The following is a 23,014-nucleotide window of genomic DNA, read 5'->3' as shown; positions in this document are numbered from 1 at the left end:
ACGTATCACCTCCCTAATTGTTCTTTGGAGGGGAATGATGATTTTAAGAAACATCAGAGATCATTTCTAGCACGAAGTTTTTCACACAGTGTTTCTAGAATAATTTATACGAGACCTCAGCAAAGCATGCCTGATTCCGTTGTGGCAAATCAGTCATAACCCTCTTGTATCTGCTTTTCCTTTTTTTTTTGGTACATAGAGCAGCCCAACAAAACAGAAGTGAAGCAAAGCCAGAATCACAAGCGAGAAAACTGAACTTCGGTCATGTCAGCCAAAACCAGATTTTTTATTTACAGAGGTAGATTCCAAGCAGATTAAAAATCATCGTCTCTAACTATTCTTGTTAACCCATCTGCTAAAAAAAAATCCACGGATGCAGCACATGGAAGAATGTCTTGAAGTTCGTGAGGTCAATAGGGCGGCCGACTGGATGGCGGCATATGTTGCGAGCCACTTAAGAGGTACTTTATGGACTGGGAAGAGAGAGATGCCCGGAGCACTTGGGAATCTTTTGTTTTCCGATTCTATTGGGTGTATTTGTACCCATGATGTATGAAATGTCCGTTTTAGCAAAAACAAAAAAAAAAATGTCTTGAAGCCCGTGAGTACCATGGAAGAGGTCTCTTCCTATGCTTGCGTATTCGATTAATAACCGTTACTGAATCACCTTTAAGCCAGCAATTAATCCACACCAGTCTGCATGAAGCTTTGCTTCTCCTACTGAACTGTCATGAGACTTCATAACCCCTGCAGCCGTACCCCTGCTCCATGCTCTCTCGGTTTCAATTGTAGTTGATGATGACTGAAAAAATTCATTTGAGAACCGCTTTGCGCGGAAGAACAAACATCTTGTGTGTTGCTTAACTTTGCTTGGAAATTACGGTTATTTCTAGCTGTTCATATAGCCCAAGCAGTGTATCAAGGAAGAACTTTGTACAATACTATAACCCTCCGATTAGAAGTCATACTTATTAAATTCTGCAAGCAATTGAATTGTGGCATGAGTATAGACAATGTTCCATATCCTCTACATTACTTTGACCCCTTCTTATCTGTTTGAAAATAAATTTGATGTTGTAGGAGGTCACTATATTTGGCGAGTGGGGTGATAGGAGCCAGTTATCAGCAAGAAAAATACTTCTTCCCTGCGTTCCATGGATTGCAATCTTTCTCCTACATCTCATTTATAAGTAAATGATATCACTATCTATTTCCTCAGATTGTCGCAATTGGGTTGAAAGGTCCATTTGGTGTAGTTCTTGGTGGAATTTTGGATATCCTAGATATATAATCTTCATAGACTCGACTTTGCAGCAGGGACTATTTTTAACCCTTGTTCGTTTGGACGCAAAGGACGAGCGTTTTGCACTACATCAGATGTTATTGGAGGAAAGAGCTCGGCATCTCATATACCTGAGAAAATGGCAAGGGATAGTCCACTCATTCATCATGTCCAAAGAAATGTTCTCTTTCGAAATCCAGATTTCTGGGGTTTTTTCTGGTATTAATGCGGCATGAACCTTCATATAGCTTACTGAGTGAGAGTACCATCTTTAGCATTTGCTGTGCATTCCTTCTGTTCTTTTGTCGAAGAATCATGGCTTTTGGCTTGCTCCTTATTGAGAATATCTAGTGAGAAATTATATTTTACACGACGTGCACTACTGTATGGCCATGCGCATCGCTAATTCTATGGCAGTGTACCGAGATAAGCGCTTGATGAATGGAGCCAAGCAATTATGATTAGTGGCGTGCACGGCAATGTGGTGCACACCGTGTATGATATAATTTCTCTTGTCTAATGGCCTGCGTTCTATTTGCATCTCTACATTTGAATGTATGATAAAGAAGATAATAAGATACCTTATCTTCCTCTCAGTGAAAGCCAATGAAGTGGAAGAGGAAACGTCTCCCTGCTGTTCTTCCCCTGTTATTGACCGTATTGGAAGTACAGATGATAAGTAAAAGCCTGTGAATTGTGACAAGTTATCTTCTTGCATAAGCCCTAGAATTTGTACTAACTATATCATGAGGACACACGTGTGGCAGACAAACTTGCTGCTGCCTCCAGCCGGCCAGCCCTACCTTGGCCCGCAAAAGGAGGCGTGTGTGAACTCTTATTCGACCCGGCATTCAAAGTACATATATATAAAGGATGACCTTGAGCGCATTGAAGCTATGCACCATAGTATCTTATAACTCCTACATTATGTTGGATTCTAGTAATGTGATGTGAAATGATATCAAACTTCTCTTCTCAAATACTGATTGCAGACTTAGCACTTTTTATCTTATAATTGAGCATTATTAGGCTAATACAAGCTACAAAATTGGTATTTCCAAATTTATTTCTATAGCATGGCCAAACAACTGGGGTAACTGAGCATCCACAGGCTTCGACGGACTTATATATTCCACAACTAATGCGCTACAAGGATTATGCTTTGTGGATTGATCACATTCGCCGAAGTATGCTTTAAAACCATGTTCAACCACGCTCATCAAAATTGCGATCTACAACATCACATGCTAACCGATAACTCCTGACCGAGCTTGACTTAAACCTAAGCCCAACCCCAACCCATTAACAACCCTACTCGCAGCTTCCCCGACACAACCTCGAGGGGAATTAGACACATTACCACAATTTTCATCCTATGGTCCAAATTTGATTAAAGTCTCTATCAACTTATAGTCAATTTGGAAAAAAAAATTCTATGGTTGTGGAAGTTGATCATGTTAGAATATCTGGATCATTATACTAGGAATTAAAACATCATAATAAAATAAATTTAATCACATACCATTTAGTCGAACCGTTCTGATGCAGTTTTTCTTCAAAAGCACTTCTCAGGTATAAGAGAAACTCTAGGGCTGGCTCTCCCACTTCCTCTCCCTCTTCCTCTCCCTCTCCCTCTCCCTCTCCTTTAGTTTATGTTGACAACCCTCTAACTCATATATATAGTATTGAGCCAGAGTAGAGTTTTGGATGGAAGAGGAGATTGGGCCAAAATAAGTAAAACAGTTATTGGACCCTTCCATTAAGATACTTAAATAACCAAGAACCAAGCCATACACCTTCATACCACATTCCCATATATATATATAGGAAAAACACTGAGATGGACCATAGCCTAAAATTTTATGGATCGCAATTTTATTTGGGCTTCACCAGTCAAATTTTATGCACCTCTCAATCCGTTTTTCGCAAATAACATAAAACACACAATCAATGACAGCTCATATTTTAAATAAAATCTTACATATAAGCCGCTCACTAGATGGGCCATCAGCAAGAGTACAGGAGTACCTTCCTCGCTGACATGTTCCTCAACTCTGAAGATTCCACCGGTTCAAATATGGGTGGTCGTGCTAAATTCTTGGAAAGTTGCAGGTTGGTCAAATTAACTCTTGACTTCTGCCACGTTTATCTAATAAAGTCTAATCCTTGTAAAGTGTTCGCATTACCTCCGGTTTGTACGTTCCTCTAGATATTTTTTCCCCTCAGATCTCTAGTTCTCTTTAAGCAGTTTATTAAACTGAGCAACCGTTTATGAATCTTTGCTTGCTTTGAGGTTATTACGAGCGAAAACAGTGGGGTAGTTCGATCTAAATGATCTTCGAGGGCGTATACTCATAGATTTAATGTTCACGAACGGTTTTGGATGGCCAAAAGAAGCAGAAGCAAAAGAAACCAATTTGAATGTTCCTGAAAGAAACAAATACAACATACAAGAGCTGAACACCACCATGCTACAGCAATAAAGCATGATTAAATTGTGACTTACAAGTATTTATCTAGTTAGTTATATATAATACATGAATTAACTACTAAAATATGAATAATTAAGCAATGCTTCAGTGCTTGGATTTTCTAACCAATAAAAGAATCACAAACAGCTCATTCAATATTATAGATGTCATAGTCTGTTGCTATGCCATGCCAAGAAAGATTTTTTTTTTTTTTTTTTTTTTTTTTGAGGAGTATGCCAGGAAAGATAACAGCAACAATTCCAAAAACCCATTAAAAAAGGCCCCTTGTGGGAAAAGAGAGGCATTTCAGAGACAGGGGTCTATCAAGGACAAGGAACCACCTTATTAATAATTGGGATAAGATTACAGACTGAAGGACGCCATGTGATGCACTCAGAAAACGAGGAGCCCGGAGCATCATCCCATACCATACCATCTGCTATGGCTTGTGAAGAGCCCTCCCAGCCAACAAGGCAACCTCCATCACCAGAGTGATCACATCCACCACCTCCTCCACCATGCACTTGTTCCCCTTGAACGTTCCCTTCCCGGAAGCTCTCACCTTAGCGATGCAGTTGAGTAAGTTCTCGTTGCACTCCACATTCAAGTAGTCATCTGCACCCACCAACCACCCATGGAGACAAACAAATAAATGACACCGAAGACGCACCATGAGTTATGAATGGAAGAAATAAAAGAAGAAGAAAAAAGAGCGCAAACTGTGTTTGGATTCGACGCAGTTGTCGTGGGTCATGCAGCAGGCGTCGAGCGCATCGCATGGCTTCTCCCCCGGGCAGCCGCTGTATAAAATCCCACAGTATTTTCCATATTTCAGAAATGGAGGAGCTTTAATGCCGATTTCATCCACAAAAAGAAAGAAAGAAACAATGTCAGCGATCCATCAAGAATGCTTTGACCAAAGTTACATTGTGAGATGGAGGAGGAGATCAGTGTTTACCATTGCAGTGCTGTGACGCGCAGGTTCTGCTGCACTGCTGCTGCTTGCTCTGTGGAACAATCAAACAGGAAAAAAAAATGAATGTAAAGTAATAAAAATTGAAAAAAAAAAAGAAAAAAAAGGAAGGAGGAAGAAGAATTTTTTATATATTTGTATAATGCTGACTGCGGTGATGCCGGAGTTGACGGACTGGACGCCGATGTTGAGAGCATGGATAGGAGTGGTCGAGATTAGGAGAGCGAGAAGGAGATGGAAGATAAGGATGGCTAACTTCGATGACAGATTTCTTTTTCCTCCATCCATTTTCTCTACCCACTGCTCGCACTAACAACAAAGAGAAGAAAGCAAGAGACCGAATGCTCGGAAAGTTTAGAGCTTGGTTTTCTGATTTTGTACAGGAAAAGGGGAGGATTGGGTTGCGGGGTGGTTGCCGGGGAAGGGAGGGCTCTACTGAGGGACTGTCAGGGGTCCGTTGTCCTTTCCGGCTCGTGAGAAAGCTGTGTTCGAGCTCACGGGTTGCCATCAGACAATCTTCTTTATCTAATCGAACGGTTTTGAATGATGCGGCAGATTTTGTGATGAGATCTAGACTTCAGATTTGTAGTAAACGGCGGAAGTTGAGGGCCGCCTAAGCTGGCCTCACCTATGTCTCTTTTTTTTTACTTTTTGGAAGATATGATTCAAACAGTCCTAGTATTGGATAAGTTCAATAAAAACAAAAAATAATAAATTTCAAAGTATCCTAGACAACTCATTCTCTCCAATCTATTGGACACTTCTGGAGTGACTAGCCACATACGAAATCACTCAGTCCGCGGTCCCGTTAATCTATCTGAACACATGCTTGGTCTGGAAGACCACCTAAGCTGCTTCAAAACATCTAAAATCTGATAGGAGGTTGTATCTCTTTGGTGCGAGGCATATCTATTAGAAGACGAATGAAGTATGGTTGATCATATCGATAAAGTATTTTAGACTAGTGTGGTAGAGATGCCAAGGGCTTTTCTGAATATGTTGTTTTCTTCTTTCTTTCTTTTTTTGATGTATTCGCATCAGAGTGGTGTGAAACATCCATCTTAGGAAGAAAAAAAATGTAGCTAGCATGCGGGGGAATATCTCTAGGTGGATAGTGATACATGCGTGGAATTGACATCGACCGAGATTGTACCAACCTTGGTTACTAAATTATTTCTAAAGATATATTAAGCAACAGCAGTTTGTGTTCACAAATTATTGCTTCTAGCGGATAAGGTTTCATGGCGTTCAGGTTGGGCATGTCACAAAAGTAGTCACTAGTATTGAGATGTGGATACGACGGTCAACCTAGCACTGGAAATGCTAGGCCCAAGCCCAAAGACCCTAAAGGGGCCAGCTTCTTGGAGGCTGAAGCTGCTAGATTCTAACCTCAATCATTTTAGAAAAATTAGAAAGACTACGAAGCTCGTTTTAGCTTCATCACTTGGGGTTATGGTTCAATTAGAGGAACTTGAATTCAAGTTACCAATAGCATCAGCTTTAATAGTAACTACTGAGATAATTTTGTTATCATAGGTCATTTGCACATAAATTTTAGTTTCATAAATTAGAGTTGCAAAAAAGAAGATAGAGTTAGCAATTTATGCTTTTCTTTGTTAAAGCCATGACATGAATGAAATTATACTTAAAGAGTTGTCGTAGCCCTTTCCCTTGACCTAAAAAAGAGAGTTGCCTGGCTGCTTATGTTAGTCAATCATATAACAACTATTTTATGAATCTTTGCTTCTTGGTCTCTTTTCTCGATTTTTGAATATTTTGCACGTTAACCCTCATGGATGTACTTAATGCAAGATCTGTGTAATATATCCGGTCTACCGGAAAATGGAAATGAGAGATGAAACGAAGTTGTGTGTTCTTGACCTAATTTGTTTCTGGGTTGTAAAGTTCTATTCTATGACTTCTCTTATCCTTTAATTTTGAGCCTTTAAAAATGTTTAAAAGGTTTGGCAAATAATTAATATTATTTCCCACCACCCACCCACCTTGAAACAAGAGCAAGGATTTGGCTACGAACCGGCAACCAATAGGGATCAGATGGGCCACTTGTGGGCCATTGTGCATTGTCCAGTTGGGTTTCCCAGGTCTCTGAAAATTTTGAACACCCTCAACGGAGGCCAATTAATTAACATGCGTTAGAACCTTACGCCACCAAAAGTTGAAACCCCAGGGATGTTTATAAAAGCATTTATTTGAGATTTGGATTCCAAATGAAGGGTTCTACAATTCAAGTTGTGACCGCAATGACCTACTGATTAATCCCCTCTTTTATACATGAGGTTTCAAGCTCAATCTACAAAATTCATTTCATCGAAAAATTGGTCTTGGAAAAATTTTATATGTAGGCCCCCCTTTTTTCTCTCTTTACAAATAAATACATTTATTCAAATCAAAGATTCATATAATTGATCATGATCTATACGAGTAAATTTTTTTAGAAATTATGATGGTTTGTAATCTATGGATCATAGACAAAAAAATGGATGGTTTTTATTATGCTAATATGCTAAATATATAGTGAAGCATTTAAATTGAGAACTTATCTTATTCATCATGATGAATATATATTAAAATAAATATAGAATGAAAATTAATCAAATTTGATGCTCAGGTCAGAGAAAAATATGATCTAATATCATTTTAACCATCTATGATGCATAGTTTAGAGACCACTAAAATACATAACTTTTAGTTTTTAGGTACCTCAATGGCAGGGATCGTGAACAGTATCGACCTTCAATTTAGATGTCCATTATTAATTTTAGAGCTAAGAGGAGTAGATTTTCTCTCCTCTTATGAGGAGCAAAATCCATCTAATAAATATATGTATTGTGTATTTATATATAAAGAGAGGGAAATGCTATTTACTCCTCTCAAAAGTGACAGAGTCTAGCCTTTTCAACTTCAAAATTATTAATAAAACATCTAAATTGAACATCCACACCATTGACCATGATTTATATAGCAAAAGATGTTTAAAATAAAGTACTATGAATTTTTGATAGTTTCTAATCTATGTATCATATAGATACAACATGGACAATTCTCATTATATTAGTATATTAAAATATATGGTAACCACCGAAATATATGATTCTAGGCTTCTAGTATTTTCAATGGAATAGATCATGTTTCATAGTTAAGATGGATTTTGGACATCATATCATTAAATAAGAGTTTACGTAAGTTGGTTTATTGAGATATTGGAGCCCTAATGTAGTCTATATATGATACAAGCACTAAAGTATTCCTTTCGCATCTAGCACATGCACTCCACATACATAGCTCATTTAAGTTTCTCCTACTATTTTTTTTTTGAAAAAAATTTAAGTCTGGACATTCTTTTATTTGAACTCCCCCATAATTATAAGAGTGGGGTAATTTTTCTTGTGAAGCTTCCTGATTACTCACTTAATCCTTATCTTTCCTCACATGATGACATGGAAAACTATTGAACCAATAGAGATGATCAGATATCAAATATAGTAGGGCACCTTTTAGTTTAAATTTCTAGAAACAAAAAATTAACAATGCAAAACTACACCATTCAAATTGAAAATCCAGACTGCTAAAGATGATTTATACTATAAAAAGTAGAATAAAAATAAAAATTTATCTATGTTGATATTCTCTAACCTATGCATCGGGTGAAAAAAATAAATTATTCTAATAATAATGATATTATGTTCTACTCATATATTTTACCACATTAGTGCATTCAATGTCGTCCATTTTTTTATCTACTTGATGCATAGATTGGAGAGCACTAAAATCTAGCATTTTAATTTTATTGTTAAAATCTGTCAAAGATTTAACCCAAAGCATGGGGAGTGCGTGCACACACGCCTACGTGCGCGCGCGCATATGAGAGAGAGAGAGAGAGAGTCAAGGACCTCCGATATCATAGAAAATTTTTTTTTGAAAAGAAGTACTCAAGATTGTAAACAATATATTGACGTACTTGGTAGAATTGATAGATATAAATGAAAAATTTCTGCTGATAGATTCACTAGACGATATAATGACAAATCTATTGAAGGCAATTAATGTTCGAAGGGGGTGGGATGGGCCATATATGAGTATGTTTGTCAGTCAAGTATGATTGCCCAAGCAATGAAAACCCCACTATCCTACAAGCAAGCAAGGAGGTACATGGATGATATAAATACTTCCTTTCTTGTCGAGCTAAATAAAGTAAGAGAACATGAGTTAACAATCAAATAAAATTAAGAAAACTATTGTTAACTGATTGCATGGAACAACTTTGAGAGAGTGAGAGAAAGATGAAAAAGTGATAGAAAGAGTGTTGCTGCCAAAATCCGATGTGGAGGTATGAGGAACGTCGCTTAATCTGCACTGAGGGAAGAAGCACTGATCTGCATACAAGAAGAAGACAAAGAGGAGGCCATGGTGCTGATTCGATCGGGAGCTCTCCAATGCTTAAGTCACTGAAAGGGCTTTAAGGAATAGAAGAGGAGAATAAGACTGGAATAAAAAGAGTGGAGAGTATTATATTGTATGTGGTGTATACTTGGCACATCAAGCTCCTTTTTAGGGATGAGGAGTTCTAGTCTTGCCGATGTTGGACACTTGGGTCTTAATTCAAGCGAAGGACAAACTCTTAGTCTCCAATCTGAGGAAGACTCATTCAACTAAAAAAAAAAATTCCTCTTCCTTGATGCCATGTGTTAGCTTATGATTGGAGGTCGGACTTGGGCCATATCACATGCCCTCAACTTCTACACCCAAGCTATTCCTCCAATTCGGGCTAAAAAAATAGATAAGCTAGTTAATAGTAGGTCAGACATGATCCACCTCATCTCGCCTATTTCTTCATATTATAGGCCACTTGAGATGAAATGATTATAGTTATTGATGACGAGATGTGTGTCCAGACACACGGCATCTGTCAGATTGGAAAGATGGTCAAGCATATAGATCTCTCGCAGATCTGAGTCGTTGAAAGCTCTATATAAAGAAGATAAACTTCAACCTTCGAGTTCGACTTTTGGACCCTTGCCCTGTTTAGGCATTGGAGGCCATAATTTTGGAGGTCAATTTTTGGATCCTATCTTATTTAGGTCAGCTTGTACTAGCCATTATTGCCTAAGGTCGGCTTCTAGAGCCATTTATCATCTAAGGTCGGTTTTTAGGAGCTTACCTCCCATAGGTTGGCTTCAAAGAGTCGTGATTATGTGAGATCTACTTCAGGAGGTCATTATCATGTGAGGTCGGCTTGTAGATTTTTTTTTTTTTTTTTTGATAAACCAGTGCCTCACACTAGATGAGTGTGGCTTCCAGCTTGGAGTTTGGCTTTCTGGGTCATCTCCTTTAGGTTGGCTTCAGGAGTCATTATTGTATGAGATCATCTAATAGAATCTTGCCCCCCATTCCTAGCCCTCGGGCCGAGTTATCAAAGTTTGGCATTTTGGGTCTTCCTTTAGTTCAGCTTAGCAGCTGTTGCCATGCAAGGTCGGCTTGCTTAATTTTGCCTCTACCGATGGGATGAGTTTGGATGAGCTACCCAATAGTGTGCACTCGATTGATCAGGATGGGCTTTGCCAATTCCCATATGAGCGTAACTAGAGCTAGGACTTTTTACCTCTGCAGGCTTTGCACTTGACTGACCAATTCGAACTTTGCCACTTTCGATCCAAGCCTAGCATGAGCTAGAATTTTTTATCTTAGTAAGCTTTACACTTGACTAATCAGGTTGGGTTTTGCCACTTTCGATCTGATCCTAGCCTAAGCTATAATTTCTTGGTAGGCTTTGCACTTGACTGGTCAGGTTGAGCTTTGCCACTTTCTATTCAATCCTAGTTTGAGCTAGGATTTTTCACCTCGGCGATTCTAGGATAAGTCCCGTGGTTGTCGCCTTAGTGTTTAGGTTGGTGGTCCTAAGATGAGTCTTGTGGTTCCCATACCTCGGAAGGCGACTTCATAAGTCTCACTTTAAAGATTTGTGTCTTGCAGGGATGCTTTCGTGGCATTTGAAAAGGAGCTGAAATATAGCTTTATTGATTACAAAGATAAAAACTTTTGTATTACAGATTGTATTGGTAGTACATCTTAAGATTATCAAAATTTCATATCTTTCATCATTTCCCACATATCGCTCCAATTTGTTACCACCAAAATCTGAAGGTTTGAGGAACGCCGCTCAATCTACCTGAGGGAAGAAGCGGCGATCTGCACACAATAAGGAGACAGAGAGGAGGCCGCCAAAGCTGATACAACTGGAGGCCCTTCATTGCTTAAGCCGGTGAAAGAGCTTTGAGGAACATTAGAGAAGAATAAGATATAGATCGAGTATTGTATTACATGTGGCGCATACCTATTGCATCAAGTTCTTTTTGTATAAGAGGAGTCCTGGTCTCGTCAGTGTTGGACTCGAGTCCTAATTCAAGTAAAGAACAAACTCTTGATCTTTCATCCCAAAAAGAATTTCTTTTTCCCTTGATGCTATGTGACAGCTCATGATGGAGGCCAGATTTAGGCCTCGTCAAAGAGAATTTGGAATCTTAATCCTGGCAAGAGGTTCATGAGGGGCTTAGATCGGCTAGCTTGTCATTGCTTCGTGCTAACATGATACGTATTCGGTGCGTTCATGGCGGTTTGCACATCCACATATGGAGCATAAGGGAAGATTAATCCGCAGCAATCTTCTCTAGCTTATACATGAATCAAAGAGGTTCAGTTTTCCGATCAACGTCCATCTGTACATCACACAAATACGCACAGTATCTCACGTACCAAACGAAGCCAAGCAGTATGAATCGCCATGTGAGCTAGAACCGTGCTGCATGCATGCTTTCCTGTGCGAAATGGCCAACATGATAATAAGGACGAAATGAATCGACACCATGAAGCAATTAGAATTACGAAAGATTCGGTATGCTATTCGCAGCGGAAGAATAACCTTGGAAAACAGAACAGAAACAGCACTAATTCGATGCATAAAATGATGGCTGCTATACTGCATGCGCTCAATCCGTCTCCAATCTCCATGATGACCAGGATACGGGAGATTTACGGACGGGAGGAGGCAAAGTGTGGGAGGCATAAATGCCTCGAGCAGCCCACGTCACTATAGCGTGGCTCTGACATCATCATCAACCCCTTCTTCCCCTCCCCTTTTCTCTCTCTCTCTCTCCCTCCCTTGCGGGCGTTGGTGCTGCGCCTGTGGTGGTGGCATCATTCGGATCCTTGAATGGGGAGAGGCGAAAGGGATAAAAAGGGCAGGCGGGGGGGGGGGGGGGGGGGGACCAAATCAAGTGCATGTGCGCGACCACCGAAACCATAAGGGGTCCGAAAGCGGCAAACAAGACCCGGCCCGAAAGGCCCCAGTAGTCCCACTAACTCACTCTCCTCTCTCCCTTTACCAAAAAGCATATAAAATCCCACGGAAACTGAGATGCTAGGAAAAAAAGAAAGGTTTTGGGAGACCAGAGAAAAGGCTAGAGGAGTAGAAAGAAAGAAGAAGGGAGCATGAAGCAAAGATGGCTGGGACTATGTTACTGAAGCCAAAGCCTAAGTGTGTGTGAAAGAGAGAGAGAGAGAAAGAGAGAGGAGGAGGAGTGTATTCCAAGACACAATGATTACGTCGTCTTAGGGAAGGCAGGAGGGGGGAGGCGTGGAATTGGAAAGCAGAGGGTTTGGAGGGAGGCAGAACGTGGATCTTGACCGAGGTGGACCTGCATCCGATCTTTGGATCTCTTTTCACCGCGTCAGGCCTGGTCGGCTCTATTTCTATACTCGGCCATGGCCATGCGCTCTTTTCACCTTCCCCTCTTTTCTCGCTTCTGTGGCCGCAGCAGCAGAGCGTAATTATAATATCTCCGAGAAGGGCGGTGCCAAAAAGAGAGAACCCCTCCCGATATGGGGAATCGAAGAGCGAATCGCGTAGGAGCAAAGTAAAAGCCCCCGGGGTTGCCGTACACGACCGAGCAGAGTAGAGTGGCTAGCTTATACCACCTCCCCTCTCCCTACGGATAAATAAATAGAGAGCCCGTCTGCTCTCCAGGAAGGAGTAAAAGGAGAAGAAGGGGGAGGCAAACATAAAAAGGATCGCAGCCTTTTATGTTGTAGTAAGCTTAAAGGAGGAGAAAGGGAGAGGAAAGGAAGGGACGTAGGGTTAGGTGAGAGAGATGGAAAGTAATGGAGAGGGTTCTTCTAGTAGGGGCCATGAATTCCAAGGATATCGGGACGAGGAGCAGCAGCAACAGCACTACAACAATAACAACATGAGCAACCAAAGTGGTGGTGGTGGAGGAGGTGAAGGGTTCGTCTTTCCGACGGAAGCTGCTGCTGCTGCTGCTATTGGTGCTGGTGTTGGTGGTGTTGCTTCTTCTTCTGTTCTGCCATGGCCGCTGCCTCCTATACATCACTTAAGCTCGACTCAGTTTGCGCCATCTGATTTAGTCCGAGACCAGAACCAAGAACACTTCTTCCCTTCTCTCCCGCCACTCCCTCCCCCGCCGCCGCCACCTCCTCCTCCCCCTCCTTTCTATGGCGACTTGTACGCACGAAGGGCTTCGACAGCTCTACAATTCGCTTACGGTGGTGCTGGCCTCGGCTCCTCTTCGGATCCTTTGGGACTGGGGGGTCTTTACATGGGATCCGAGGCACTGGCTCGCGGTGGGGGTGTGTCTCCTTTGTCGGCCTTTGGAGGCCTTCATGCGGAGTTGGGTAAGTTGACGCCGCAGGAGATCATGGATGCCAAGGCGCTTGCAGCTTCCAAGAGTCACAGCGAAGCCGAGCGCCGGCGGCGCGAGCGCATCAACGCCCATCTTGCTAAGCTGCGCAGCTTGCTGCCCAGCACCACCAAGGTGACCACTACATTAATCGGTGATATTTTTCATTCACGGTCCGAGCATCCTTCTCAAATCCCACGGCAATCCTCTCATTTACGACATGCATAAATTTGTCACGCCTCTAAATCTCTCATTTTTGCTAGCATCACCACTTCAATACGAAGACTCTTTTCAGATCTATCAAATATTAGGAGTACTAAGTTGACTACTAGTGCAACTACTCCTGATATCTATTCAGGTTGCTCTTTAGCTTGTTCCTTCTTAGAATCCTCTCTTCCTTCTGGGCAGCCTAGCTATGGAGTATGGAGAAGAGATAGGAGTAGACAGTAGAGGGACAAAGAATGGAGAGGAGCCGCCCTATTGACTTGAAAAAAGGATCCGGGGGAGGAATAGTCCAGCAAAAAGCTTGCTTTGAATGAGCTTTTGCTGGAGAGGAGTGATACTAGGAAAGACAAACACGCGCACTCCTGTCAGATAAAAAGAGAAGCACTCGGCCGTAGCTTCTTTGTCCATCCACCCACAAATCCCACTCCCACATATGGAAGCGTGCATGCGAGCACCCTGGGAGCTGACCACTCCTCCCCTCTCACATCCGGGGATAATAATAATATTTAATTCTTTATGTGAATCCCACTTCTCTTCTTCCTTAGTCTCCCATTCTTTGTCGAGGACCGTATCTGCCCTCCTCATCTCGCTTCTTGCGTGCTCTTACCTATATATTCTCCAGTCCGCACCTTCACCACCTACCCACTTCAAAATTTTTAACATTTTGCTACTATTCTTGTAGACGGACAAAGCCTCGCTGCTAGCGGAGGTGATCCAGCACGTCAAAGAACTGAAGCGGCAGACGTCGGAAATAGCTGAAGACAGCCCGCTGCCAACCGAATCCGACGAGCTCACAGTTGATGCCAGCAGCGATGAGGATGGCAGATTCATAGTGAAGGCATCGCTGTGCTGCGATGACCGCTCGGACCTCCTTCCAGACCTCATCAAGGCGCTGAAGGCTCTCGGGCTTCGCACACTTAAGGCCGAGATCACCACCCTAGGCGGCCGTGTCAAGAACGTCCTCGTCATCACCGGTGAAGATGATGCCGACCATCAGCAGCAGCAGTCCATCGCCTCCATCCAAGAAGCACTGAAAGCAGTCATGGAGCGGACGACGGCAAGCGACGAGCCGTCCTCGGCCGGTGGTATTAAGCGGCAGCGGACCACCAATCTCTCTACCATACTTGAACACAGGTCTATTTAACTCAAACAAATGATACATGCATAGTAATATGAGGTCATAACTATAGGTATTTCTTTCCCTTTTTTTCCCATGAAGGGTTTGGACTGGTATTTATACTTTTGTACTGTTTGGTGTGTGTTTGCTGGCCAGAAGGGGAAGGATTTTGGTTTTGGGGTTTGTGAGATTGCAGTGATAGAGAAAGGGGAGGCCGGGCTTTAGCCGGAAAGGGTTGGGGGAGAGAGTGGGAGTTAATGCTACTAATGATCGATGATGGATATTGGACGGGCAATATTGCACAACTCCTCTGTGGATATCCACCGAAGACGTGCTGGTTTGCTGATCACAGTGCAGTCGCCTCTCTGTTGGTGGCTTGTCTTCTAGTTTTAAGCGTGTCATGAGACGTTTCCATCGATCCAAAGGCGCCGTGCATGACGTAGAATCCAAGGCATGCAACTCCCGTGTGGATATCCACTGAAGAATGGGAAGGGAAAAAGAGGTTGGAACTTGGGGTTCTATAATTCTTCATTGCTCAAGTTATTTATGCCGTTGAAGTTGCCTGAGTTCAATATGTTTCAGCCGATCAAATATTGTGGCTTTTAGGGGCCTTGTTTTAGAGTGCAAGCATGTATTTAGCTCTAGAAATTATGGTCTCTACTTCTGATTGGTTATCTCTCTCTCTCTCTCTCTCTCTCTCTCTCTCTCTCTCTCTCTCATTCATTTCTCATTCACAGTCTGTGAGTACAACTTCTGGAGTATATTCTCTTGTTCTGGACAAGATTATCCAACGCTGAGTAGAGTAATGACTACTCGAGGACTGAAGTTTGTAGGGTTTGGGATGAGGAAATAACATTGCATGCAAGGAATGGTAGAATGTTATAGAGTATCATATTTTCCTTTTGGGTGTGTAAGAAGGACAGACAGACCCTAATTACTGTTTATATAGTAAGTTCTTTGCTTGGAGAGTCGTGACTGTTGTTGGTCTTAGTATACAACATTTTGAATGGGAAATGACCAATTCTATTTTGAGATTGCATGCAAGCAGCCAATATGTCAAAAAATCTTTTCCTTGCGTTTGTTCTTTGGGGTTAAGAAAATATAGCAGTTACTGAACTGCAAAGCTGACGAGAGAGGGAAATATAAGGTAAGCAAAAATGGATAAGGGACAGAAGTACAAGATCAAAAGTGCCCAGAAGCAAGGTGCTTGGAAGGAGTTTGAAAGTACAGGTCTATGGCTCATCCAAGCAACAGGAGATAGAGAAAGCTTTCAGAGGTAAGAAGGTCCAAGAGTGAGCAAAGCAAGTGGCAGAGCTCGGTAAAGGGTAATGTGGCAGTTCCACTTCTTTTGTGGCTTCAGCACCAAAAGTTCAAAACAATAGCAGAGCTGATTGTTTGAATGCTACCTTAATGAGCACAGCCAAGAGGTTTTCCCTTTTGTTATATATGTTTAAATTTAAATTTATCTAAAGTTCATCCAGACAATTCTAAATTACTAATAAATTGTTCATAGGTGCAGCCTTACTCTGGAAATATTCGTTATAATTTATGTTTTTGGAGGGGATAAGGAAGCTAATCTATAACTCAAAAGTATCATATTGAGAACTAGCTAGATAGGATCTCTTTAAAGAACAGTGCTGCCATTTCACTTTTATATCATGTTTTGCCATCTATCACGCTGATAAAAGCTAGCTTTACACCAGCTTTCTGGATGGCACGTTTCCTTTTAAAATATGAAGTCCTATCAATATTTGCAGCATGCTTCATAATTTCCAGGTTTGCATAATTAAGGTTTGGACGGTGGCCCTTAAATGAGCATGAATATTTTGCAATACAATGATGCTAGTAGCTGAAAATGCTAATTAAGATGGTACAATTCAAACTTTGTTGAAAAATTTGACAAAGCTCTAAATTATATTCTTAATTAAGTGAAATGTTATGGCATTGTTTGTGAGGACCCGTGTGAACATGTGTTTAATTCCACATCGGTTATTCGCCGGCTAAATCTTGAACACTTATACAGGATCAAGAAACCCAAATAATATTTTTCGGCTAGCTTTTTTAAATAAAGTCTTGGGTTGTGACAAATGGTATCAGAGCAAACCAGCCTATAACTTATGTGGACTAGAGAACACTGCAACATGGATCAATTGAAGCCGATTATATACCGATCGTGGTGCTTGTGATTAGACTTGAATGGATTTTAACCCTTAGCCTGAAGAGGACGTCAAAACTTAAATGGGGGAGTATGTGAGGACCCATGCGAGCTTGTATTCAGTCCCACATCGGTTATTCGCTAAGTAGAGTTGGATACTTATACAGGATCAAGGAACCCAAATAATACTTTTTGACTAGCTTTTTTGGGTGAGGTCTTGAATTGTGACATTGTCTAAGTCTTAAAAACTTTAGTCTATTTTCTGCTCTCTCTTTTTTGTAAGAAATTAATTTCTTCTTTTTGTTCATTGGAAAAGGGAGGGAAACCCTACCCAATTAGTTGAGATAATGAAAAGAAGTACAAACTAGTTGCTTCTATTGTTCATTTTCTCTAGTCGGATACATTTCAATAATCACACATCAATTCTAGATTCCAGCCTCACTCTTTTGCTCGTACATATCTCCTAAAGAAATTTGATGCAGACTGTCGTGTGAGTTTTGTGTATAAGGCATGGTGAGCTTGTTAAAAAAAAATATAAAAAGAAATATATAAAAGAGAAAGGGGAGTGAGTGAGAGGATAAACACTAGAAAAATGAAAAAATTGTTGCTTATTGTCAGCAGAAGTAAATGAGCTTTAATATCATATATATTAAGATATGGAGGTGAGAGAAGATGATAGATTGAGGGATAAAATAACTTTTTTTTTCACCTCCATCACTTTTTATTCATTGCAAAATGATTTACACTGGCCTTTACATAGTTACATAGCAACTCTTTTATATAACGCTTACGTAATTGAGTACTAGTCCTATTCAGAGGACACGACTATTAAATAGATCATGGAATCATTCTCTCTCTCAAAAGAAAAGGTCATAGAATCTAAGAGACACTTTTTAAAAACTCCAGCAAACAAAATCATACTAGAATTAGCTCATGGACACTTAAAAGTTCATACTAGAATTAGATTTGGCTTAATCTCAAAAATTCATACTAGAATTAGCTCATAGATATTCATAGATCCATCAGTTGTGGACTCAACCAAGATAGGTCAAACATAAGCTGTAGGGAAAAACCATCTCGATTTCATAATCATTGGTCAAATTTGTTGTCCAGCTACAATAGGGTTCCTATGAGAAGCTTTAAGCTGGTTGTTCACAAACTTCATAGTGTCATAGCAAATATTCAAGGCTTGACAATGTTGAACATCTTTCTGTTGCATCTTTAATTGAAAATCACCCTTAATTAGGAGTTTCACCTTTGTGAAAATAACTTTGGAATTTGAATCTCAAACACGTCGAAGATTTTCTTGCAAAGAACAATTATTCGATGGATTTATATGAAGGGATCTGCCTTTGACAATCAATTTGAGGGCCTATTTATTGGCAGAGGTGACATTTATTATAATTAGCAATCCCTTTGACGTGTCGTTGCATGGACAGAAGTTCTACTTCCATGTTATTGTTTTGAGTCTGAAATCTGATTATGAGCGACAGGAAACAGTAGAACCATTGTTATGAAGTCTAGGTGTGAGGTATTGTTGTGTGTTAGTCTATCTTGCAGAAACAATATATTACTTCTGAAACAACAAACAATAAAAACTTCCCCAGTGTCAAATACCTATCCTCCCTTAGTGTCAAGAAACGCCTGTTTGACATTGCATATTCAAGCCAAAATAATTAATTTCTGGTGTTTCCGAAGTGCCAAATGCCAATGAATTGTTGTCTGGAACTACCTTATATATCATATTATTTAGAAGTTAATGATCTTTCACTATATGAATACTCAAACATGTGTTAGTGATCAATAACAAAGTTCAGCACAACATTTTTCTAGCTACACCTAATCTTTACTCGAGCACACTATCAGACATGTAATATGTGGCTTAAGATTATACACAATAATTAGTTGCTATAACGGGCCTAGCCTCTAAATGCCCATCCTCATGTTGATGACGGGGCACTTTAATTCTCTACTATGGCCTTTAAAATTATGAGGTATATCGTCTCCAACACATCATGGACGACAAAATTCAATAATAACCCTAACCGATGATTGAATGAACTTCGAGGACCATATGTTTTGATATATATGTCAACTTATACAATTAAGATCGAGCTTGGTCTTCTATGAACTTCTACATAACCTCATGCTTAATGTTTCGTTTGTTCGCAACATTGCATGAATTTCGAAAACGCTCCCCCTTGATGAATGATCAATGACTTGGCTAATTTTGGAGCTTAGTATCTTTCAGTTGACACAGCCAAATAAGATTTGAATTAACCAATTTCGGTGTCATATCTTACAGGTTCAAGGCCATATGGTCATGTTATATCAATTGGCTAAATATTAGTGTAATTCTTCTATCAAATGATGATTCCGATTGATGATGTCATTAGCAACTAAGATCTGGTAGTTTGTAAGGATGATTTTTGGAACATTGACTCATTGTGGTCCTACGATATTTGTCTTCGATGCCATATAACGGTCTTCCATTTTAAGTGACTTCAGTGTGAATTTCTTGAATGCTCTTGACCAAGTTTAATGCATTAAAATCTTAGACTACAACCTTCAAATGGTTATTCCATTGGATTTCCATTAGTAATAAAATCTCAAGAGATAATCTTGTTTTTAACTTAGTTGGAGAGGCAAAACTTCTTGTGTTTTTTTATAAGAGTAACAAATCTGTAGATCATCTTGCGTTCTTCAAAGTCCTGAGCTATTTGGAGTTGGTACAAAGAAACGAGGCTTGGTGTCAAAGAGAAACTTCGTTCAGTGCATTCTTTGTCATCTTGATGGAGAGATGCAAGTTAGAGAAAAAAAAAGGGGGACACATTCACAGCTGATACATAAGTGCAACGGTTAGGTGAGTCTCATGGAAAGAAAGAAAGGCTTCCTTAGAAGGTTTTTAAGTAATTTCGGTATTTACTTTGCATGTCATGACGTGTTTCGATTCATAATCTGTGGAGATGTCTGTTTCGAGCGGATAATGAAGAAGTTGGTCGCAAATTTTCTTGGAAGAGCCACTTCAAGATCTTATTCATTTGAAGAGGATGTTGCCGCTGTTATCTGTGAATGTTTTCGTTGTTCTTTGGGTCCTCAGATTGTTGAGCTTCAATTTACTTTAGCTGTTTTGCTTCCCCATTAATCTTGCAGATCTTATCATAAATAGAATTAAGTTGGAGGTCTCAACGGACACCAAAAGACTTACAGTCCTTTCCCTCTTCAGACTAAAACGTTTCAGTTGAAATGTTTCAAGCTCAACTAATTCCGTTCTGAAACGGAATCCCACCAGAATCCGTTTTCCCAACGGCATTCTGTTGTATCTCTTTAAACTGGGGAGTGAGCTCTATATAAGCTCATGTATTTCAAACCGACTGATGTAAGGGGATCGTCATCCATTCCAGAGCTTCTCTCATCTCTATTCTTCTCTTCTAAATTTTCATCATGGTATCAGAGCAGTTGATCCTGCTCAACCTCCCAATCTTTCTCTCACTTTGATGGACGATCTTCAACAATAGATGACGGAGCAATCAATCGACCTTGAAGTGCATTTACCCATGGCCTCTCCTGGATCCATTCATGTCACCGGAGCAGCAGAAGATGCCCGAACTCAGGACACTCAGGTCATCCCTCCCAAACTAAAATTTCTTCTGAATCAAATCCGGTCTCTAGTATCGAATCAACTCACCTCTGAGAACTATCTCACGTGGAGGTCCCAAGTCACCAGGATCTTCAAAGCAAGTGGGTTTTTCAGTTTCCTTGATGGATCCTCTGTCCAAACACAGTTCTCTGATTCTCTTACCCATGATACCTAGCTTTTTGTGGATCAATTCCTAGACCCAGCACTAAACTCTATAATATCCCCCTCCATCCTGCCTTATGTCATCAACCTGAAACATTGCCACCAAATTTGGGCAACTCTAGATTGCAGATTAAATTCTGCTACAAGAACACATATCATTCAACTCAAAAATGAGTTGCATAGCATCAGAAAATGAAATTTATCAATGTCCCAATATCTTGATGAGATTCGATACAAGGTCGATGCTCTAGCTGCTGCAGGTTCACAGATTGATCCTGAAGATGTCATCCTTCATGTGCTCAACGGATTACCTACATCCTACGTCTCTTTTGCAACAGCAATTCGTACTCGATCCTCCTCACTCTCTCTAGATGAGCTTTATGCTCTTCTATGCAGTGAGGAGATCATCCTGCATACCAAGGAGAGGGACCAACCAGCAAGCGATTCCACATTTGCTTTAACAGCTATTCCAGGACGAGGACGTGGCGGCAGATTTCTCTCTACACAAAGAGGTGGAGGCAGATCGAGACCATTTGCAAGAGCTGGAGCTTGGACCGCTCCAGAACGTGTTCGAGACAGTAAGTCCCCTATAGAATGTCAGATTTGCAGGAAGCGAGGGCACTCAGCAGTTCACTGCTGGTTTCGCTTGGATACCTCATATGCAGAGAAGCCTCAAACATCCGTAAGTCATCAGGCATTCTTAACAACTTCCTCCCCTCGACCTGCTCCTCCTAAGGATTGGATAGTGGACAGTGGAGCCACAACCCACTTGACTTCGGATGCTTCCATCATTCATCAGCCGACTTCATACCATGGGACTAAACAAGTGGCCATCGGCAATAGGGGCACACTCTCGATTCATCAATCAGGAGCTGGTATTCTTCCTACTCCAACCCATACTTTTCACCTCTCCAGAATTCTTCATGTTTCTCGCATTTCGCACAATTTACTATCTGTTCACAAATTGGCCTTGGATAACAACTGCACACTCATTTTTGACTCTAATGGTCTTATCATCAAGGATAAACACTCTTAACAGATACTTTTTCAGGGAAGATGCTCTAAGGAACTGTACCGGATCCCATCTATCTTCTCCAACTCCTCCCCTTCACCGAATGCGTTGTTATCCACCCTCTCCACTGTCACTCTATGGCACCATCGTCTTGGACATCCAGCTGATCGTGTTACTTTCCAGCTCACTAAGCACATTTCTCTTCGAGATGCCAAAGCACCAGCTGCTGTCTGTTCTGCTTGCTGTCTGGCTAAAAGCCATCGGCTCCCCTTTAAACCCAGTGGCATTTCTTCCCGGCGTCCTCTAGAACTAATCCACTCCGATGTCTGGGGCCCCTCCCCTCATCCTTCTATCAATGGTTTTCGATATTACGTCTTGTTCATTGATGATTTTTCTCGTTTCAGCTGGGTGTATCCTATGGCTTACAAATCAGATGTATTTTATCACTTTCAACACTTCAAGAACTTAGTTGAAAATCAATTTTCTTCTTCCATTAAGACATTTAGATCTGATGGTGGTGGAGAATTTCATAATCATAAATTTCAGTCTCTCTTTTCCTCTTCCGGCATTGCTCACCAAATGTCTTCCCCTCACACCTCAGAACAAAACGACACTGCAGAACGAAAACACCGGCATATTCTTGAGGTGGTTCGGAGTCTGCTCATTCACTCCTCTGTCCCTGAAAAATTCTGGACTGAAGCTCTCCTAACAGCGGTTTATCTCATCAACCGCTTGCCCTCACCATTACTCCATCACAAATCCCCTTATGAAGTATTGTTTCAAAAACTTCCAAACTACACCTTTCTTAAATCATTCGGTTGTCGCTGTTTCCCTTGGCTTCGGCCATACTCACGCACGAAATTATCACCTCACTCCACTCCCTGCATATTCTTCGGCTACTCTACTTGTCATAAAGGATATAGATGTTATAATCCCAGCAATGGTCAGATTTACATCTCTCGCCATGTCACATTTGACGAAAACTGCTTCCCGTTCTCAGGTTCGCATCAGTCTTCTTCCATCTCACCAACCTCAATACCTCATTCTCTTCTAATACCGGCATCTCTCCTCACATCCACTTCAGCTACTCCATATTCTCCTATCAACCCTTCCAGCACATCCACTCAACCAAACACTACTGCTGTACAACCTCCAAACCTACCTCCCACAATCACATTCACCCCTCCTGTAACCATTTCATCACATCCACCTCCTCCAAGACATCACATGGTCACCCGATCGCAAACGGGTTCCCTCAAACCCAAA

The 23,014-nt window shown here is 40.9% G+C and overlaps 2 protein-coding genes across 2 annotated transcripts; one reads left to right on the top strand and one right to left on the bottom strand.

Moving 5' to 3' along the window:
• Nucleotides 1–3,999: 3,999 nt before the first annotated feature.
• Nucleotides 4,000–5,148, bottom strand: LOC103721392 (phospholipase A2-alpha-like). Its single transcript, XM_008811586.6, has 4 exons — nucleotides 4,877–5,148; nucleotides 4,712–4,760; nucleotides 4,474–4,599; nucleotides 4,000–4,368 (listed from the first exon to the last, which is right to left on the bottom strand). The coding sequence occupies exons 1-4, from the start codon at nucleotides 5,012–5,014 to the stop codon at nucleotides 4,193–4,195; spliced, it is 489 nt and encodes a 162-aa protein (XP_008809808.4). The 5' UTR covers nucleotides 5,015–5,148; the 3' UTR covers nucleotides 4,000–4,192.
• A 7,000-nt stretch (nucleotides 5,149–12,148) lies between these two features.
• On the top strand, nucleotides 12,149–15,453 carry LOC103721408 (transcription factor bHLH30-like). Its single transcript, XM_008811606.6, has 3 exons — nucleotides 12,149–13,572; nucleotides 14,345–14,796; nucleotides 14,936–15,453. Exons 1-3 carry the CDS (start codon nucleotides 12,892–12,894, stop codon nucleotides 14,976–14,978), a joined length of 1,176 nt encoding a protein of 391 aa, XP_008809828.2. The 5' UTR covers nucleotides 12,149–12,891; the 3' UTR covers nucleotides 14,979–15,453.
• The last annotated feature ends 7,561 nt before the right edge of the window (nucleotides 15,454–23,014 follow it).

This window comes from Phoenix dactylifera, chromosome 5 (genome assembly GCF_051530095.1).
Source record: "Phoenix dactylifera cultivar Ajwa chromosome 5, Ajwa_hap1_PhDact_Kaust_v1.1, whole genome shotgun sequence".
Lineage (NCBI taxonomy): Eukaryota > Viridiplantae > Streptophyta > Magnoliopsida > Arecales > Arecaceae > Phoenix > Phoenix dactylifera.
This window is presented reverse-complemented; position numbering and strand designations above follow the sequence as displayed.